Here is a 19,259-nt window from a genome sequence, read left to right as displayed (position 1 = left end):
CTGATTTTTTTCACGTAAAGTGTGTCATTTTTCGTAAGAAAAATTTCATTACCATGAAAGCTTCAACACACAAATCAGCTTGCCATAAACTAGACCAACTAAATTTTTTCAGGCCATCTGCTGCAGCCTAAGTTTGACCAAAGAATCAATATGTAGTATAGGAAATATCTTAAAAGGGAATAAATACAAAAACAGAAATCAACCAATAACAAACTGTTTGCATGATATGTGAAGTAATTAAGTGCTGGCTTAATTAGTATTACAGATACTTTCTAAAAGCCAAGGTAAAAACTACATAGTTACAAATTAGCCTAAACAAGCAAAGAGATATGAAAACATATACAAATATACTTGTGATAATATTGTCCCACAACCTTCCAACCAGCATGTAAGCACCACTGAGGGCAAGGATATTGTCTTTATTTGTTCCCGGTAGTATCTTAGCAATGGCTGGCATATATTAAGCATCCAAATACTGATGGAATGATTAAATCCCCTTACATTTTCACTTTTTCTACAAAGCTGGGATTTATCGTTATTCACTTTTAAATTACTAATATATTTGTTATTATATATAAATAAGTGCTTTTGCAACAGTCTGCATATATCTAACCTACCTTGCTTCAAGTAAAGCTGCCATATTCAGTCCTATAAATTGTAAACAAGATAGTTTCAACTGTTCAGCATTATACATTGCTGCGAATTCCAGTAGCATAGCAGCATTCTTAAGGGTAACTACAAAGGAAAAGATATGCGAAATGAGATGAAAGGCATGTTACTACAGCAAATGAAATATACTTATTTCTCAAGTTGTCAGGTTTGAACATTTAGAAGAAGGAAAATTGAAAGTAGTGTCTTGCCAAAAATAAGTTATACTAGGGCAAATATACAACTCATTTTCCATCCCAATATGCCAAAGTAATTTTAAATGACTTGTTCAGAGGAAGTATAAGCACACGTAAAATTTTAAGCAAAAGAAAATACAGAAGGTGCATTACAGTGTCATCTAAAAAGCAAACATATAAGAATTGACAATCTTCTACCTAACCTTTTCAGAATATTTTTAACTTTCACTGATAAACAACATTCCTTTTCATTTATATAGCACAGAATAGTCATTCTCCTATAAAACTAACAAAGTATACTTAGGAGTAGGAGAAATTGATGAAATCATTCTACAAAATATATTTATGTTGAGTCGTCTATCAGACTTTACGTGGGTATATTTACATATATAAACACATACAAATACTATATATTTAGAAAATAAGTACATTTAAATCTTACCGTATTATAGTTCATGCCAGTGCAGAAGCTGGCATACTGTACAAAACATGCTAGATTTTGTTACAATCCTTGTTAACTTTATATATGAAGTGTGTTTTGCTAGAGACTGTCCCAGAATATTCTATTTACCTAGCATGTAACTTTGGCTTCCCAAACCCCTCCATTCTTTTTCTTACTTACTCTGAGTCCCAGCCAACAGAGGAACACAACTATTTTCTACACCTGGCTTCCTCCACTTCTTTGTTCTTTCTCCCTTATAACTCAGTCAAAAGTTATATGCAGACAATATGCAGACAATAATGATCGCTGCCTCACTCTTGACTAACCTAATGTTTCAACTAATGATGAACCCAAATTCTCCCATTTCACAGAAATAAAACTGGATCATACAAAAACTTTAGAGTTGTTCAAGGAGAAGATAATCCACAGAGCTCAAGAAAAGTGAGTAAATAAGACTCTAGAGCTAAGACAAACTATTAGAAGTACAAATTAGAAAAATTTGACAGGAAATCCCTTCACACTTCCTGAAGAGGCAAAGAAAAAGAACAAAGATAAGATTAGAAAGCCAAGAAACTTTTATATCAGGGTGAGGAAATTTAACCTTTATCCCAGAGTAAGCGATTAAAAATATATGAACGAGGGAAGACATTAACTCCTTCCTACAGAAAGATTAAAGAAGAAGTTAGAAAAGAGAAACAGGACTTAAAAGACTACTATGACACTACACAGAAGGGATGGATAACAGTGATCTCAACTAGTATAGTGACAGAATAAAAAGGTAGTGGAGGGCTTCCCTGGTGGCGCAGTGGTTGAGAGTCCGCCTGCCGATGCAGGGGACACGGGTTCATGCCCCAGTCTGGGAAGATCCCACATGCTGCGGAGCAGCGGGGCCCGTGAGCCATGGCCGCTGAGCATGCATGTCCGGAGCCTGTGCTCCGCAACGGGAGAGGCCACAACAGTGAGAGGCCCGCGTACCGCAAAAAAAAAAAAAAAAAAAAAAAAAAAAAAGTAGGGGAAATGTGATCAACACAGTTAAGATTAATCAATTTTGACAGCTGCAATTTGGGTATAAAAACAAAATAAGAAAAACTAACTTTGGGTTCCAAAGTTGAGTGTTAGGATGACAGCCATGCAATTAACAGAAATAATGAACAGAAAGAGAAAAATAAGAGTTTGAGAGAAAAGAAGTTTTTGATAAATATATTAATGGGATGGTTACATAAAAATTCCAGCAAATAGCAGGGTAGCTAAGTGTAGACTTACAGACCAGGGCAAGGGTAAAAAATTTCTGCTTTCAAACTCTCATCTTTCAGATTCCAAAATAAGTTTCATGCCATCCTTATTATTCAATCTTTTATGGCATTTCCAAAAAATTAACGTATTTCAATTCTAAGATGTTCATGTTTTCACATATTAACATCTCTAAAATAAGGATGTGTTTAATAGTTTAAATGTTTAAATGTCTTGAATTTTTAATAGTTTAAATATTTAAATAGTTTAAATGTCTTGAATTTTTAATGATACAAAAACATGTATTTTATCATAAACTACATCAGAAAGTCAATAAAATACAGTAAATCCTGGATCAACCTGAAAACACACTAAGATTCCAATTCAAAAACTCACGTTTTTCACTTAATGCCACTTCACAAATCTCTTTCAATCGAGATATGAGAAGCTGATCAGCCACCACAAGAACACTACAAACAAAATCCAAATTTTGAGATTCTAAAAAAAAAGAAAAGAAAAAGAAGCGTCACTCTTTATTATTATTTTGTAAACATTATACCTAAGGGGAAAAATTTCAAGTAATTAAGACACTACAAACGAGAGAATTATGATGATTATTTTCTAAATGTTGAAATGGTAAGTATGATAAACAGTAGTAACATCAAAATATTTCTGTCTTTTCAGTAGAAAGCTGTAAAATAAAACACACCCAAAATGCCCTGGTTCACACTAGGACCATAAAATGGGCAACTTGAGTAGATCTTTTTTAGTCTAAAGAACCACTAGAATGCCTGATTTGTTTAAAATCTCCCATTGCTGTTGGACAAACATTTCTCAAACTAATAGAGGGGAAAGTCAAATCTCATCCTTAAAGGTAATATACCGGTATATGTTAAATAGATACACATATGTTAAAACATATATATACATACAGGGGGTAGAGGGGGCAGGGAAGGACGAAGGGAGAGGTGAATAATGCTCTTAGGCTTCCTTATTTAAAACAAAATTGGTCACCTAAGAGTACTTTTAAAAAAAATTATAGAAGTTCCTTAATTTAACATAAACTTGATCCAGTGTACTATTAATGACCTTAAGCAACGCTAGAATCACTGCCAGAATAGTAGTATAAATAGGAAAAAAAAAAAAAAAAACAATACCACCACCATAGGAAGAAAAAAAATGTTTAAAAAGAAAAAAATGAGGGACTTTCCTGGAGGTCCAGTGGGTAAGACGCTGTGCTCCCAATGCAGGGGGCCCAGGTTCAATCCCCAGTGGGGGAACTAGATCCCACATGCGTGCCACAACTAAGAGTTCACACGCCACAACTAAAAGTCCACACACCGCAACTGAGAAGTCTGCATGCCGCAACTAAGAAGTCCACATGCCAACAACTAAAAGATCCTGCGTGCTGCAGCTAAGACCTGGCACAGCCAAAAATAAATAAATAAATAAATAAAAAGCAAAAAGCCCTCAAAATAGAGATGAAATATATGCATTTAAAAAAAAAAGAAAAAATGAAAGTAGAAAAAACATTCTAAAAGATGAGGGAGAGGTAAAGTCATTGCAAATGGCAGACTAAGAACTACTTCAAAAATTCTTCTCCACAAAAGCAATGAGAATATTACAAAAAATTATCAAAAATCAACTTTTTTAGAGTTCTAGAAATTAGCCAAAGGCTTGCAATAATCTAGGGAGCACTGACTCAAAAAACTTTGCGGAATCTTAAGAATAGTAAGCTTTGGGACACTAGCTGCTCCTGCTTAGATCGTCCTCTCCTCTCCTCGCCTCTCCTCCTCGCCTCTCCTCCTCAGTAGTCTTGAAAACCATCAATCCTGCAATCACAGGCAGGTATGAGAAGCTACATCCACTGGAGGAGACAGAACAGTTGTGGAGCAACATTATCAAGAAACTGTCATTATTTGACCTGTCTGGCAGTTTCCTGGAAACCCAGCTAGCAGGGGTTTATTTGACCTTAAAGCTTGCCCAGTGTGAACAGCCTCAGAAGAGGGCATTTATTCAAAACAATTAGCAACTACTTAACACTGAAGCTGCCCAAGACAATAAATAAGGGATAGCGCAAACAAGAAGCAGGTTAAAAAAACTTAAAAAGAAGAGCTAGGGAAAGAGATATTGTTGTGACTGAATGTTTATGTCCCCTGAAAATTCATATGTTGAAGGTATAATTTCCAGTGTGGTTGTATCTGGAGACAGGGCCTCTAAGGAACTAATTAAGGTTAAATGCAGTCATAAGGTAGGGCCCTGATCTGACAGGATTAGTGTCTTTCTAAGAAGAGACATCACAGATCCATCATCTCCCCCCACTAATCCCCTTCGCGCGCCCACGTGCGAGTGTGTGTACTCTCTCACTCTCTCTTTCTCCACTCACACTCACACTCACACCCAAGCACTGAGGAAAGGTCAAGTAAGGACATAACAAGAAGGCAGCCATGTACAAGCCAGGAAGAGAATCCTCACCAGAAACCAACCCTGCTGGACCCTGACCTGAGACGTTAGCCTCCAGAACTGTGAATAATAAATTTCAGTCTCTGTTATTCTGTTATGGCAGTATGAGCTGTGTCCATAAGGGGTTTTGAAAAGTTTTAACATATTCCTATGAACCTAGAAGGTCATACATCTGTGGAGGGCTGTGCACATGCCCAGAAAAAATTTAAGAAGGCCCAAAACTCTTACTTCTGGATGACCTTGAGACCGCAAAGGCAGGAAATGAATCTAAGGCACAGTTGTAAACTGCCCAGCTAAGAACTGAAGCCAGGCCGCCATACACACAAAGAGCCCCTAGGCACACGCTGGGAGATTTACTGGCTTAGGCAATTAAGGAAAATTCTGTCTAATTAGTAGCTGACCACTAAGCTGACCAAGCAGAGACCTCAGTGGTCATATATGATAAAGAATACCAATTTTACAGAATTAGTTCCAATAAGTCACTAAACAAACAGCAAACACAACAATCCCTGGGGAAGGAGGAAAATCTGATTTCAAGAGTTGCTACATGATATTATTTAGATATGTCCAGTTCTCAACAAAAAATTAGAAAAAATGAAAAGAGGGATGTAAATATATGGTCTATATACAGAAAAAAAGTGGCCAAGAGAATCTGTCCCTGAGAATGCTAAGGTGCTGAGCCATTACATATTACAGACTTTAAATCAATTATTTTGAGTATGTTCAAAGAACTAAAAAAATCATGCTTAAAAATCTAAAAGAAAGTATAAGAATAATATCTCATGAAATTAAGACTATCAATGAGGACAGAAACTGTACATCAATTGAGATTATCCAATCAGAGGAACAGAAAGAAAAACAAGAATGAATAAAAAATACACTGAGTATAAGAGACCTATGGAACACTATCCAGCCTAGATAGATATTTATGGGAGTCCCAGAAGGAAAAAAGAACAGACATAAAGAATATCTGAAGAAATAATGCAGAGGGGGAGAAAAGTAAAAGTGAAGAGGATTTGTATGGAATCAAAGTTCAGCTGTGAATAACAACCAAGATAGGGAGCAACCCCAGTACCCATCAATAGACAAATGGATAAAGATGTGGGGGGGGTGTGTGTGTGTGTATATCTCACATACAGTGGAATATTACTCAGCCACAAAAAATGAAAGAAATTCTGCCATTTGCATCAATGGACCTAGAGAGTATTGTGCTTAATGAAATAAGTCAGAGAGAGATAAATACTTCATGTTATTATATGTGGAATCCTGGAATCTAAAAAAAAATAACACAGATGTATATAACAAAACAAAAACAGATGCACAGATATAGAGAACAAAAGCAGTTGTTACCAGTGGGGAGAGGGGAGGGGGAGGGGGCAAGATAGGTTTATGGGATTAAGAGTTAGAAACTACTATGTATAAAATAAATAAGCAACAAGGATATATGTAGTGTACAGCACACAGAAATACCGACATTATTTTGTAACAACTTTAAGTGGAGTATAATCAATAAAAATATTCAGCCACTATGCTATACACCTGAAACTAATATTGTAAATCAACCAAACATCAATTTAAAAAAAAGAAAAAGAAAAAAAGTTGTGGTTAGTTTAAAACAGACTGTTGTAATTATAAAATATTATTACATGTAAGCCTCATGGTAACCAGAAAGCAAAAACCTACAGTAGAAACACAAACCTACAGTAGAAAACCTACAGTAGAAACACAAAGCATACCGCTACCAAAAAATCATTAAATTACAAAGGAAGACAGCACACACAAGAGGAAGAAGGGAACAAAGAAACGGCAAAACAGTCAGAAGACAACTGACAAAATTCCAGAAGTACATCCTTACCTACCAATAATTACTTTAAATGTAAATGGATTAAATTCTCCAGTCAAAAGCAAAGTAGTTGAATAGATTAAAAAACAAGGTACAACTATATGCTGCCTACAAAAAAATTACTTTACCTTTAAGGACACACATAGGCTGAAAGTGACAGGATGAAAACATATACTCAATGCAAATGGTAATGGGGGGGATAGGCATACTTGTATCACACAAAATAGGCTTTAAGTCAAAAACAGTCACATGAGACAAAGAGGTCAGTATATAATGACAAAGGGGTCAATACATCAGTAAGATATAGAAATTGTTACAGGCATACAGTTGAAGCACCTAAATATATAAAGGAAACAGTAAAAGAGCTGAAGGCAGAAATAGACATCAGTAAAACAATAGAGGACTTCAATACTCCATATTCAATAGGAATAGATAATCCACACAGAAAATCAATAAGGAAATAGCAGACCTGCCCAACAATATACGCCAAATGGCCCTAACAGACATATAGAGAACATTCCATCCAACAACAGCAAAATACACATTCTTCTCAAGTGTACGCAAAACATTCTACAAAACAGACGATATGTGAGGCCACAGAACAAGTCTTAACAATTTAAGAAGGCTGAAATCACACCAAGTATCTTCTCTACCAACCACAATGGTATAAAATCACAAAAACAGGAGGAAAACTGGAAAATTCACAAATATGTAGAAATTAAACAATACAGTCCTGAACAACCAATATGTCAAAGAAGAAATCAAAGAGAAAGCAAAAAAATATCTTGAGACAAAGGAAAATGGGAAACACAACGTATCAAAACTTATAGGATTAAACAAAAGAAGTTCTAAGAAACACGTTTATACTGATAAATGCCTTAAAAAGAAAGATTGCAAAAGAACAACCTTAAGGTTTTTACACAACAAAGAACTATAAAAAGAAAAACAGAGCCCAAAGTTAGGAGAAGAAAAGAAATAATATAGATAGAGCAGGAATCAATGAACCAGACACTACTAAAACAATAGAAAGGACCAATTAAACTAAGAGTTGGTTATTTGAAAAGATAAACAAAATTAACACACCCTTAAGTAGACTAAGAAAAAAGAAGACTCAAATAAATAATTGTAAATGAAAGAGGAAACATTACCAGTGATATCGCAGAAATACAAACGATCATAAGATACTATGAACTATATGCTAATGAACTGGATAATCTAGAAGAAATGGGTCAGTTCCTAGAAACATACCAAAACTGAATCATGAAGAGATAGAAAATGTGAACAGACCAATAACACAGTAAGGAGATTGAATCAATAATTAGAAGTCTCCAAAATAAGTAAAGCCCAAAACTAGAAAGCTTCACAGGTGAATTCTACCAAATATTTAAAGAAACATTCACGTCAATCCTTCTTAAACTCATACCAAAAATTGAATAGGAGGGAAAACTTCCAAACTCCTTTTATGAGGCCAGCATTATCCTGATACCAAAGGCAGACAAGTTCACTACAATAAAAGAAAATTACAGAATATCCCTGATTAACATACATATAAATATCCTCAATAAAATACCAGTAAACGAAATTAAACAACATATTAAAAGGATCATACACCATGATCGAGTGGGATTTACACCTGTGATGCAAGGATAGTTCAACATGTGCAAATCAATAAACACGATACACGACGTTAACAGAACATAGGCTAAAAATCATACGATCATCTCAATAGCTGCAAAAAATGAATATGACAAAATTCAACATGCATTCATAATAAAAACTCTTAAGAAATTAGGTATATAAGGAATATACCTCAACACAATAAAGGCCATATATGACAAGCCTAAAGCTAACATCATATTCAACAGTAAAAACCTGAAAGCTTTCACCTAAGATCAGGAACAAGACAAGGATGCACACCCTCGCCATGTTTATTCAACACAGTACTGGAAGTCCTAGCCACAGCAATGAGACAAGAAACAGAAGGAATCCAAATTGAATAAGAAGAAGTAAACTGCCATTGTTTGCAGATGACATGACAGTATACATAGAAAACCCTGAAGACGCCACCAAAATACTCTTAAAAATAAAGAAAGAATAAAGTTGCAGGGTACAAAATCAATACACAAAAACCTGTTGCATTTCTATATGCTAACAATGAGCTAACAGAAAGAGAAATTAAGGAAACAATGCCATGCACAATCGCATCACAAAGAATAAAAGACTCAGGAATAAACTGAACCAAGGAGGTGAAAGATCTGCACACCAAAAGCTATGAAACACTGAGACAAGAAATTAAAGAAGGTACAAATAAATGGAAAGATATCCCATGTTCATGGACTGGAATAATTGATATTGTTAAAATGCCCATTCTACCCAAAGCAATCTACATATTCAATGAAATCCCATAAAAATTCCAATGGCATCTTTCACAGAAGTAGAAAAAGTAATCCTAAAATTCATACGGAACCATAAAGACCGTAAATAGCCAAAGCACTACTGAAAAAGTACAACAAAGCTGGAGGCATCACATTTCCTGATTTCCAAATTCTATTACAAAGCTACAGTAATCAACACTGTAACGTACTGCCATTAAAACAGACATGTAGACCAATGAGACATAATACAGAGCCCAGAAATAAGCCCTCATATATACAGCCAATTAATCTTTGACAAGGGTGTCAAGAATACAAAATGGGGAAAGGACAGTCACTTCACTAAAGGGTATTAGAAAAACTTAATATCCACGTGCAAAACAATGAAACTGGACCCACATCTTACACCAAACATAAAAATCAACTCAAAGTGGATTAAAGACTCGAATCTAAGACCTGAAACTATAAAACTCCTAGAAGAAAAAAGGGGAAAAGCTCCCAAACATTGGTCTTGGCAATGATTTTTTAGATGTGACACCAAACCACATGAAACAAAAAGCAAAAATAAACAAGTGGTATTACATGAAACCAAAAGCACAGCAAAGCAGTCAACAAAATAAAAAGGCAACTTTGGAATGGGAGAAAATATTTGCAAACCATAACTGATAAGAGATTAACATCCAGAATATATAAGGAACTCCTAAAAATACAATAGCAAAAAAAAAAAAAAAATTACAGACTTAGAAAACAAACTTATGGTTACCAAAGGGGAAAGGTGTGTGGAGGGATAAATTGGGAGTTTAGGATTAACATATACACACTACTATGTTTAACATAGATAACAAACAAGGACCTACATATAGCACAGGGAACTCTGCTCAATATTCTGTAATAACCTAAATGGGAAAAGAATTTGAAAAAGAATGGATACATGTACATGTATAACTGATTCACTTTGCTGTACACCTGAAACTATAGTCCAATACAATACAAAAATTTTTTAAAAACATAAAAAAAATTTTTTTAATGAGCAAAAGACCTTAATAGACATTTGTCCAAATAAAACATACAAATGGCCAACAGGTAAATGAGAAGGAGCTCAATGTCATTATTTATCAAGGAAATGAAAATCAAAACCACAGTGAGATGTCACCTTATACCTGTTAGGAAGGCTATTATCAAGAAAAACCAAGATAACAGGTGTTGATGAAGATGGGGAGAAAAGGGAACCCTTGTGCAGTGCTGGTGGGAGTGTAAATTGGTGTAGCCACTATGGAGAACAGTATGGAGGCTCCTCAAAAAATTAAAAATAGGACTACCATACGACCCAGCAATCCCACTTCTGGGTATTTAGCTAAAGGAACTGAAATCAGGATTTTGAAGATATACATGCATTTCCAAGTTCACTGCAGCATTATTCACAAGAGTTAAAATATAGAAACAGCCTAAATGTCCATCGACAAATGGATAAAGAAAATGTGGTATCGACATACACAGATCACAAAAGCATACCACTCTATGACTAAAGACACCTGGTAAATAAAACATGGGTGTGTTGCCTGACAAAGTATACAAATGAACTGTCTTTATAAATTTCGGTTCAATTATTAGTCTATTTATTTTACTTCAGGTATGTTCACACAGGGGAAAAACAGGCAAGAAAGAACTTTTGTAGACTGTCAAAACTCTACTCCCTGCTGTCAAGTCCTCATCTTAATCATGTAATAAGTAGCTGGGTATGGAAATGTTAAATCTAATCTCAACCAATATTAGTAAGTCTTATATATTCACATAGGTAATGAAAATTTTCTTTTCCATTCCTTTACTATTAGTAATCATCCCTATTTGCTTATTTTAAATTTAAGCCTCTGTTGATGGCTTATTTCAATTAGAGTAGAAATTAAGATTCACGTGACTTTATCATTTTTAACTATATCTTAAATATCTGAAACGTCTTAACTCTTATTAATACCTTTTATCACCACAGCTTCATCAGTATAGAGGTAGTCCAAAATAACTTTCAGTATGTCAGAATGTATTGGCATTTCCAGAGCTGCACAACTGGAAGCCTAAATAAAATAAAATAAAATAATTAAACTACAAAATACTACTACAATCTGACTGAGGTTACTGGTATGAAAAACTTTTAACAGGAATCACATCAAATGCAAAACAACATAACATTTATAAAACGCAAAGCTAAAATGAGATATACATTTAATTTTTAAATGCCTTGTAACATGAAAAAGAATCAAGAAAAATTGAGAAAAAAAGAAACAAACTGGTATTCCAAATACAAGTCCAAATAATAGTGGAGAATTTAACTTAATTTAAGTAACTTTTTTGCAACAATTTTCATTTTGGAATGTTGCTATTTTCCAGCAGACTTATGCATAAATAAAGTCGAATACAAAGCAAAAACTGAGTTAAAATATTTTTTACTTTCTTTAGCATATAATTTCCCAAAAGTATAACTACCAGTCTATGTGTTCTATTTAAATCTTACCTCAATCCATGAGCTACTCAGCATACTATGAAAATATTCTGAAAGAAAAACAATTGAGTAAGAATAGTGAAACAATACCAAAACAAATAAATTAGCAACTAACAAAAGTGTACCTACCAAGTCTAGCACAAAGAACGCATTTATGACAAGGAAATTCCTTTCCATCCACTGATTTCATGGTCACATCACATAAATAAGAACTGGAAAAAAAAAAAAAGTTTAATTGAAGAGCAATTTCTTTACATATTCAGCAAATAAGAAAATCCATTATAGGATTTAACATTTGATTTTCTCCTAATTAAAGGTGGCAGAGAATATACAACTTGAGGGTATACATATAAAGTACTTCATCTCCTTCCACTTTAGGGAAGATAATAAGGCCTTACAATAAAGATAATATTTGTAAAGGGAACTGAATACAGATAAATATTCAAAGAAGTCTTGCTTTTTATTTTCCTTTTTCAATACAGGCCCGGTGTAATAAGTAACATCATAGTCAAAGGTCTTTAATTCACTTATTTGTACAACCTATTCTGTGCTAAGCACAGTCTAGATACCGCCACAGTTTTTTTTTCTCCAAGACTTTTCACCTACCAAGTACACATACCTAAAAACAAAAACTTTTAATAAACATATTTAGAATAGCATATCTATTACGGAAAAAGATTATACTAAAGGAAATAATCTTCATAATGCTGACGAGTCATAATTATACTGGTTTTTGGGTTAACATCATTACCTACTTATAAAAAAATACAAAATTCAGGCCAAAAAATTGTTTTAATTCCTTTCTTTATTAGAAAGTAATCAGAAAAAAATGAACTGTATCAATGTCTTATTGAGCAGTTAATACTTTCATCCATTTGCCTCAACAGCTCTCTAACATTTCCAGAAATAAAGAAGACTAATAAAGGTAAGAGGGTATTCACATACACATTTTGCTTCACATATCAGCTCTATTTCCACACTTAGGTCTCAAAATCTAGGGATGAAAAGTTTATCTTCATTTCCTAACTTACCATTTTCTCTGACTTAGCTTTGGTTTACTACCAGTTTTCTTGGCAATGACATTAATTTCTTCATTCTCAAATCGGACTCCATCTAACCTATCAAGGATAAAAATTAACAACTGGTGAATATATTCCCCTACCAAAACGAACAACAAAAATCCAACAAATTGGCCCACATCTGAACATAATTATATAATCTGTATCACCTGGAAGAGTATCTCAACTAACCCCCATTCTGTGATAAAGAAATATCATACTTAATATTAAAAATATATTAAACATCATTATGCATAAAGCCCTTCACTGTTTGCAATTAGAAAACATGATATACTACCCTTCCTTGCTCCTGCCCCACAACTAAGGTTATACTGCCACCGGCAATATAAATACCTTAAAAACAGAGAATTCCAAAAAATCTGGTATATAATATAAGACGACAAATACTGTATTAGGCACTTTATACATGCTATATGACCAAACTACACCAACAATATTAGGTCAATATTATCCGTCCCCTTTTATATACTGAGAAACTGAGGTTCAAGGAAATAAGAAATTTGCCCTACCTAGTCACAGTAGAGCTAAGAGCCATGTATAGTTCTTTATAACTCCAAAGACAGTACTCTTTCCAGAATACCACACTGTCTGCCACTCCAGATCCCTGTTATACAAACACCATTGAGAGTTCAAACCGACTAACAGCCTTCCTATCCTTTAATGTTTTAATCCAGGGAATCCCAGAGATAGCTTTCACAGAAAATGGAGAAAGGGGTCCATGAAAAGAAAGATACAAATCCAAAAAATAAAGGGGAGGTAGAGAGAAAAGGAGATGGAGACGGAGACTGAGGGAAAGAGAAATAAGAGAAGGAAGATGAGGAGGGAATGGGGGGAAGGGAGGGGAGGAGGAGAAGCAGGTCCAAGAACAGAAGCAAGAGCAGTAGCAGCAGTAAATCAAAGCAAAAAAAACAAAAAAAAACAAAAAAAAACAACAAAGAATTTCTAAAAGGAGGACATATGAGGTACATGAACAGATATTAAGGAGGAGTCATACCTACTACTCAAATTATTGAAACCAAGTTTCTTTGCAACATTTTGCAACATTTTTACAGGATCATCTTCCCCAACACTTTTTACTTTTTTGAAAGATTTGTTTTTGCTTTTCTGCTTTTCACTAATTGTATGAGCTTGATTACTTTTGTAAACTTCAAATGCTGACTTCTGATTATCTTCATGGGAATTCATTTTATTCAAATGACAATTCGGAGTGCTCTGATATTCTTCTGGTTTTTTGTTTGAATTTATTCTTGGTTTGAAGCCATGAGTTAAAAAGTCACAAGTATCTGTGTATATAAATTGTAAAAGGTATTCAAACAAGTCAGGATGAACCTTCTCTACCACAAAGAGATGGCACCCTGCAGAATCTTCATCTTTCCGGTAAACATCTATAAAGTCTAAAGTAGTACCATCTGAAAGAAACAATTTCTGGAAAAAGTCAGAACGCACTGCCAAAATATATTTATGTGCAGGGAAGATTCTATTGCCAACTTGAAATGTCACATCATGGATGTTGTCCATTTCATCCGTTTCCCTCAACAGTTTGCCAAACTCTTCGAAAAAGGATGATGAAGACACAGCTGGAATTTCATAAAGGCTAGAAATGAAACAAAAATTATTTTTACTTTCCAGAAAATGAAAAAAAGAAAGCATCCCTAGCCAACTCTCCTTTTAAAGTGTAATTTTTTATTTATTAAACTTAGAAAATTTTAAATTTAGCACTTCCAATAACATAAGAATATTGCTCACAGTCTTTGATACTGTATCACCCTTTAAGTATTTTCTATTCCTTTACGTATTTTTCCCCTAAACTAAAATGACAAGAATTAAGTGTTCCTTTGAAAGCATTGTTTTCTTTCTACAAGGAAACACTAGAATATAAATTTGAATGACTGTTTCACAGAAATTTTTTAAATGATTAAAAGTATCACTAAAAACATTCAAAAAGAGTACAGTTTTCAACTTTTTCCTCTTTTATATCCTTTTATTTCACAAGTGGAGAAAACATATACAGAAACGAGTAAATACTTCAGGTCCCAGATCCCAGAATAGGTTAGAAACTTAAGGAAGTAAAGATAAATACACACACAGACATACATCAGTCCACAACCCTGGTTCTTTAGTACTGTAAACATGCAATCATACCTTCCCAATCTACATTTTGCCCTTCTAGGTAGGGTGACCAACCCCCCTGGTCAGCCTGGGACTGAGGGTGTTTCCCAGGAGAACAGACTTTCAGTGCTAAATATGGGACTGACCTGGGCAAAGCAAGAGGAATGATAACCCTGTCTCTAGGACTTTTTCCCTCTTCAATAAGACCCTTGATATTTATCTTAACCTGTCATCTCTGTACTAATGTGACAGAAGATTTGCACTGAGATTCACAATGCCCTCCAGATGACTCTATACTACCTCTTCCTTTGTCATTTCTCATTGTATTCAATGGTCAGAAATTTTTATGAACTACATAACAAATATTTATAATCTGTTTCTCAGAATCTGAGAACCTACAGTACATCACAAAGTACTAAAGATATGAATAAATTTTGGGTGTATATGTACATATTATCTTCAATATTTTCAATAAATATCAGTTTACAAACTAAAAGGAACATTCAACATTTCCAACGTAACAAATTCCACCCCTGAGTTAACCTGGTAACATGACTGTATCAATATGTCTGAAGTCTCTACAAGACTTGACAACAGCTCTTCAATTAAATTTGTTCCAAGAGCTATTGAAAACAGAAAGCCCAGTGATTGTTCCTTCTAAAAAAGAAAGTTAGTACATACAAGAGTACCTACCTTGTTTTAGGATCTGACTGCAAGATTGCAAAGTTGCATCCACTTGGATCTGTGCTGGCACTAACAGCTCTATGGGCAAAAGTAAGTTTCTCAAGTCGAATTCTTTCATATGCACTATTTATATCAGAGACACAAGACACATCTGGTGAGGAATTATGAAGGTTTGATAAAATCTCTGTTAAAAAGAAAAAAATAAACTTCCATTAATCAAGGCTCTGTTGAAACTTAAAATGATTTAGGAGTAAATAACAGAAAAACAATTAGGAGAATATGGAAATATCTTTTGTCTGTGTTAAGTCCTTCTGAAGAACTACGTCTTCTCTCTCTTCAACATAATTTACACCCTATATATTGGTTGGCTTATATAAAGGAAATTTTGGTGGGTCAATTCTCAATTATTCATGATATTATCCTCCACATTGCAACCAAAGCTATCTAAAAGGCAAATACAATGTTATACTACCTTTTAAAATTCCTTAGCTTCCATTAAAAATTTTATTTGCTCCCTCCCTTCTTCTCCCCCTTCCTTCCATTTATTCAGCAAATATCTGAGTGATCACACTGTGCTACTGTGATAAAGTGCTTTTCAGTGTATCCCTAGTAATACAGTAGTGAACCTATAAGATAGGCATGTCCCTACCATCTTGAAGTACACAATGTAGCAGAGAAGGCAGACATTAAACAAATGATTTTTTCATTAAAAGTCAGATCAAGCCTATTTAAAAAAAATATGAAATGTGCATGCAAAGAAATGATTCTGACTGTAGTATGAAAAATGTTTAAAGTAAACAAAAATAAAGAAGGAGAGATCATTTAGGAAACTAAGAGTCCAGAAAAAGAATGAGCACTATAGACTGAGGTTGTAGCAATGAAACTAGAGAAAGTGACGATTTCAAAAATATTTAAAATGGAAGTGACAAAACTTGGCGACCAATGGGATGTAGAGGGTGAGTGAACATGGGGTGTGAAAGATATCCATTTACTTAGAAACACTGAAAAGCAGATGCATGAGCATGAGATCAGAATTCAGTTTTAGACCACTAAATACGACTAAGACACAATTCTGAGGACTTCCAACACTTACAAGTCAAATGTGCATTCTAGTTACTCTCTCAAAAATTCACTCTTTTTCAGCCTCACAGGGCTTTCCTAATCTTCCCCTGACACTCAGTTACTCTAATTTCTATGCTCTCAAAAAACTTATTATGTGCACATTAGTATTTGTCTCCATGAACTGCAAATATTTATATACATGTCTATTGCCCCTACAAACTCGTAAGTGTCTGAGAACAGGGGCCTGTCATACATTTTTGTATTATTAAAACCTAGCCCTATATCCAGCACATAGTAAATATATCTTAAATGTTTATAGACTTGTGTAATCTATAAAGAAATAAAATATGACAACTCAATAAACTATCTAAAAATCATTCCTTTGTAGCTTTATAGTTTTGAAGAATATGTTTATAACTTCCTGAGTAATTATGAATGTTCTTTATATATCTTTTAGCATATAATAATTTGATTTATTTATTCAACAGATGACTTAATGAGGGACTATTATGTATCAGGAAATATGCTGAATGCTAAGTAATATAGAGGAACCTTTGATTCCTCTATAAGGATATACAGACCTTATATCATGGTCCTTGCCATCTTATAATCTGATAGGAGACCAGCATTAAAAAAATTAATCACAAAGATAAATACATAAAAACAAGTAAAATAAGTTGCATGATGAAAATACAAAGAGAGTATTAAAAGTAAAACAGGGTTACTAAGTTTAGATTAAGGAATCAGTGAAAACATCTCTGATGAAGTAAAAATTAAGCTGAGATGTGAAAAATTAGGAAAGGCCCTGGGACGAGTCATAGCTGGACAAGACTGAATACCTGAAGGTCAGTGTGTCTGAAGAGTGGTAAGTGAGAGGGAGAGAATTCAAGAGGAGTTCAGAGATGCAGACAAGAGTCAGAGCAGGAGCCTTGTAGGCCATGTACAGGAAGTGAGGAAACCATCAGAGTTTTTAAACACAGGAATATTAGGATCAGAGCTTAAAAGCTCACTCTGGTAAGAGAATAAAAAGAAGCAAGAGTGGAAATAAGAAAACTTATTTTTTGCAGTCAGTCATGTGATGACTTGGGCTAGGGTGGGAGCAATGAGATGTAAAGAGATAAATGAATTCAAATTTTTCTGGAAGGAAAAAAAAAAATCAACAGATTACTAGTTACGGATGAAAGAAAAAAGCTGCTAACCTAAGTTAAAAACCAATGTTAAATAACCCACAAGTTTGTAAATTTATAATCAGATAATTAAGAATGAACTATATAATGTAATGAATGACTTCTATTTTCAATGGTAGCATTTAATTAAAGCTCTCCTTTATATTCATCAAGGAATGAATAAAACTTATCTCCAATTATTCAGCAACTGTTTAATAAAACCACCTGTACTTTTTAAAATTCTCAATGAACATAAAAACCTTATTCTTCCTGTAATTTTCCTCTAAGTCCTAAGATACTTTATAAAAGTTTAATTTTATATATTCAAACATGTAAAAAAACAAAAACAAAAAAACCCATAGCATAAGCCACTCAATTCTCAGTTTGGGGAGAGGAAAAAAAAGGAGCTTGAAAGATGGTTCAAATCCATCTGGGAAGTTTTTTTTTTTTAAACTTTATATATCCCCAGCCCTAGAGCCAAGGCTAGAGACTAATGTTCCCCTGTTACTGATGGGAATGTACCATTACCTCAGGGCATACTAAAAGGTTGAAAACTCTGGATTTAAGTTAATTGAATTCCCTTTGTTTACGTGCAAACACACAACCAAAATCAAAAGAAGCGATATAGGGATAAAACCTAATAACACTTGTCAGTTAAACCTAATGATAAATACTTATAAAATTAAACGTTAGCTAAAGGTATGCCATTCACATATATGAACAAACCTTTCTTTTCAGAACTCTTTCTTTTTTCTTCAAACCATTTCCCTCTAAATCCCTCTCCATCTCTTGTGACAAAAAGAATTTCATTTCTGCTTAAAGCAATATCAGAAATGAAGACTTGGCGTGGGTAGGCCCATCGACACTGCTTCAGAGAACTGTTGACTGATCTCCAGCAAAATACCTAAGATAAAACCAAATTTCAGTGGAATAGAAAGCAATATAGCATCTGAACAACCAAAAAATGAAATCAAGAGATATTATCTCTAAAAATAAAAGCTCTGATTAGTATTTTCAATGTTCATTCTTTCAAAGTAAAAGATAAACACTACAAAAGTCAAGATGGTGTGTCTTTCAGAAAATACATCAAGCTAACATGAAGCATTAAAAATGCTTTAAAGACACTCCTCTTATGAAGTAATTTTCACTGTTACTTGTTTGGGGCAAAGAGATAAAATGGAAAGAAAAACAAAAATCTTAATGCTAAAACTCGGAATATTAGACTTGGTGTAGTATTTACAAGAATGTAAACCACCCTATGAAAATCCAAACTTTACTCTCAAGGGGGAGAAAAAAGAGATGTCTGCATAACTCAGGTAAAACAAAGTCTTAGAGACAAAATAAATCATAGAATTCAATGGTTTCCACGTGGTTCTGCAAACCTTAGTGTTCCTGAGAAATAGCTCAGGTTCTGCAAACCTTAGTGTTCCTGAGAAATAGCTCAGGGATGGAGAGCCATGAGGGCTTCCC

At 34.1% G+C, this 19,259-nt stretch overlaps 1 protein-coding gene across 5 annotated transcripts in view; it reads right to left on the bottom strand.

The window, feature by feature from the left end:
- The window catches only part of IBTK (inhibitor of Bruton tyrosine kinase), a 93,497-nt gene that overhangs the window by 46,737 nt on the left and 27,501 nt on the right, over positions 1 to 19,259 (bottom strand). For 3 of the 5 annotated variants that reach the window (XM_027091702.1, XM_027091694.1, XM_027091676.1), the window contains exons 10-18: positions 18,516 to 18,693; positions 15,571 to 15,748; positions 13,763 to 14,362; positions 12,721 to 12,807; positions 11,819 to 11,901; positions 11,702 to 11,739; positions 11,168 to 11,264; positions 2,914 to 3,015; positions 618 to 735 (exon numbers count right to left, since the gene is read on the bottom strand). In XM_027091702.1, the coding sequence (XP_026947503.1) occupies positions 618 to 735; positions 2,914 to 3,015; positions 11,168 to 11,264; positions 11,702 to 11,739; positions 11,819 to 11,901; positions 12,721 to 12,807; positions 13,763 to 14,362; positions 15,571 to 15,748; positions 18,516 to 18,693 (1,481 nt within the window). The remainder of the gene's footprint in view (positions 1 to 617; positions 736 to 2,913; positions 3,016 to 11,167; positions 11,265 to 11,701; positions 11,740 to 11,818; positions 11,902 to 12,720; positions 12,808 to 13,762; positions 14,363 to 15,570; positions 15,749 to 18,515; positions 18,694 to 19,259) is intronic. The other 2 variants (XM_027091685.1, XM_027091710.1) reach the window with 2 other exon arrangements.

This window comes from Aethalodelphis obliquidens, unplaced genomic scaffold (assembly GCF_003676395.1).
Source record: "Aethalodelphis obliquidens isolate GAN/ISIS:26980383/991018 unplaced genomic scaffold, ASM367639v1 scaffold3, whole genome shotgun sequence".
In the NCBI taxonomy this organism is placed as follows: Eukaryota; Metazoa; Chordata; class Mammalia; order Artiodactyla; family Delphinidae; genus Aethalodelphis; species Aethalodelphis obliquidens.
This window is presented reverse-complemented; position numbering and strand designations above follow the sequence as displayed.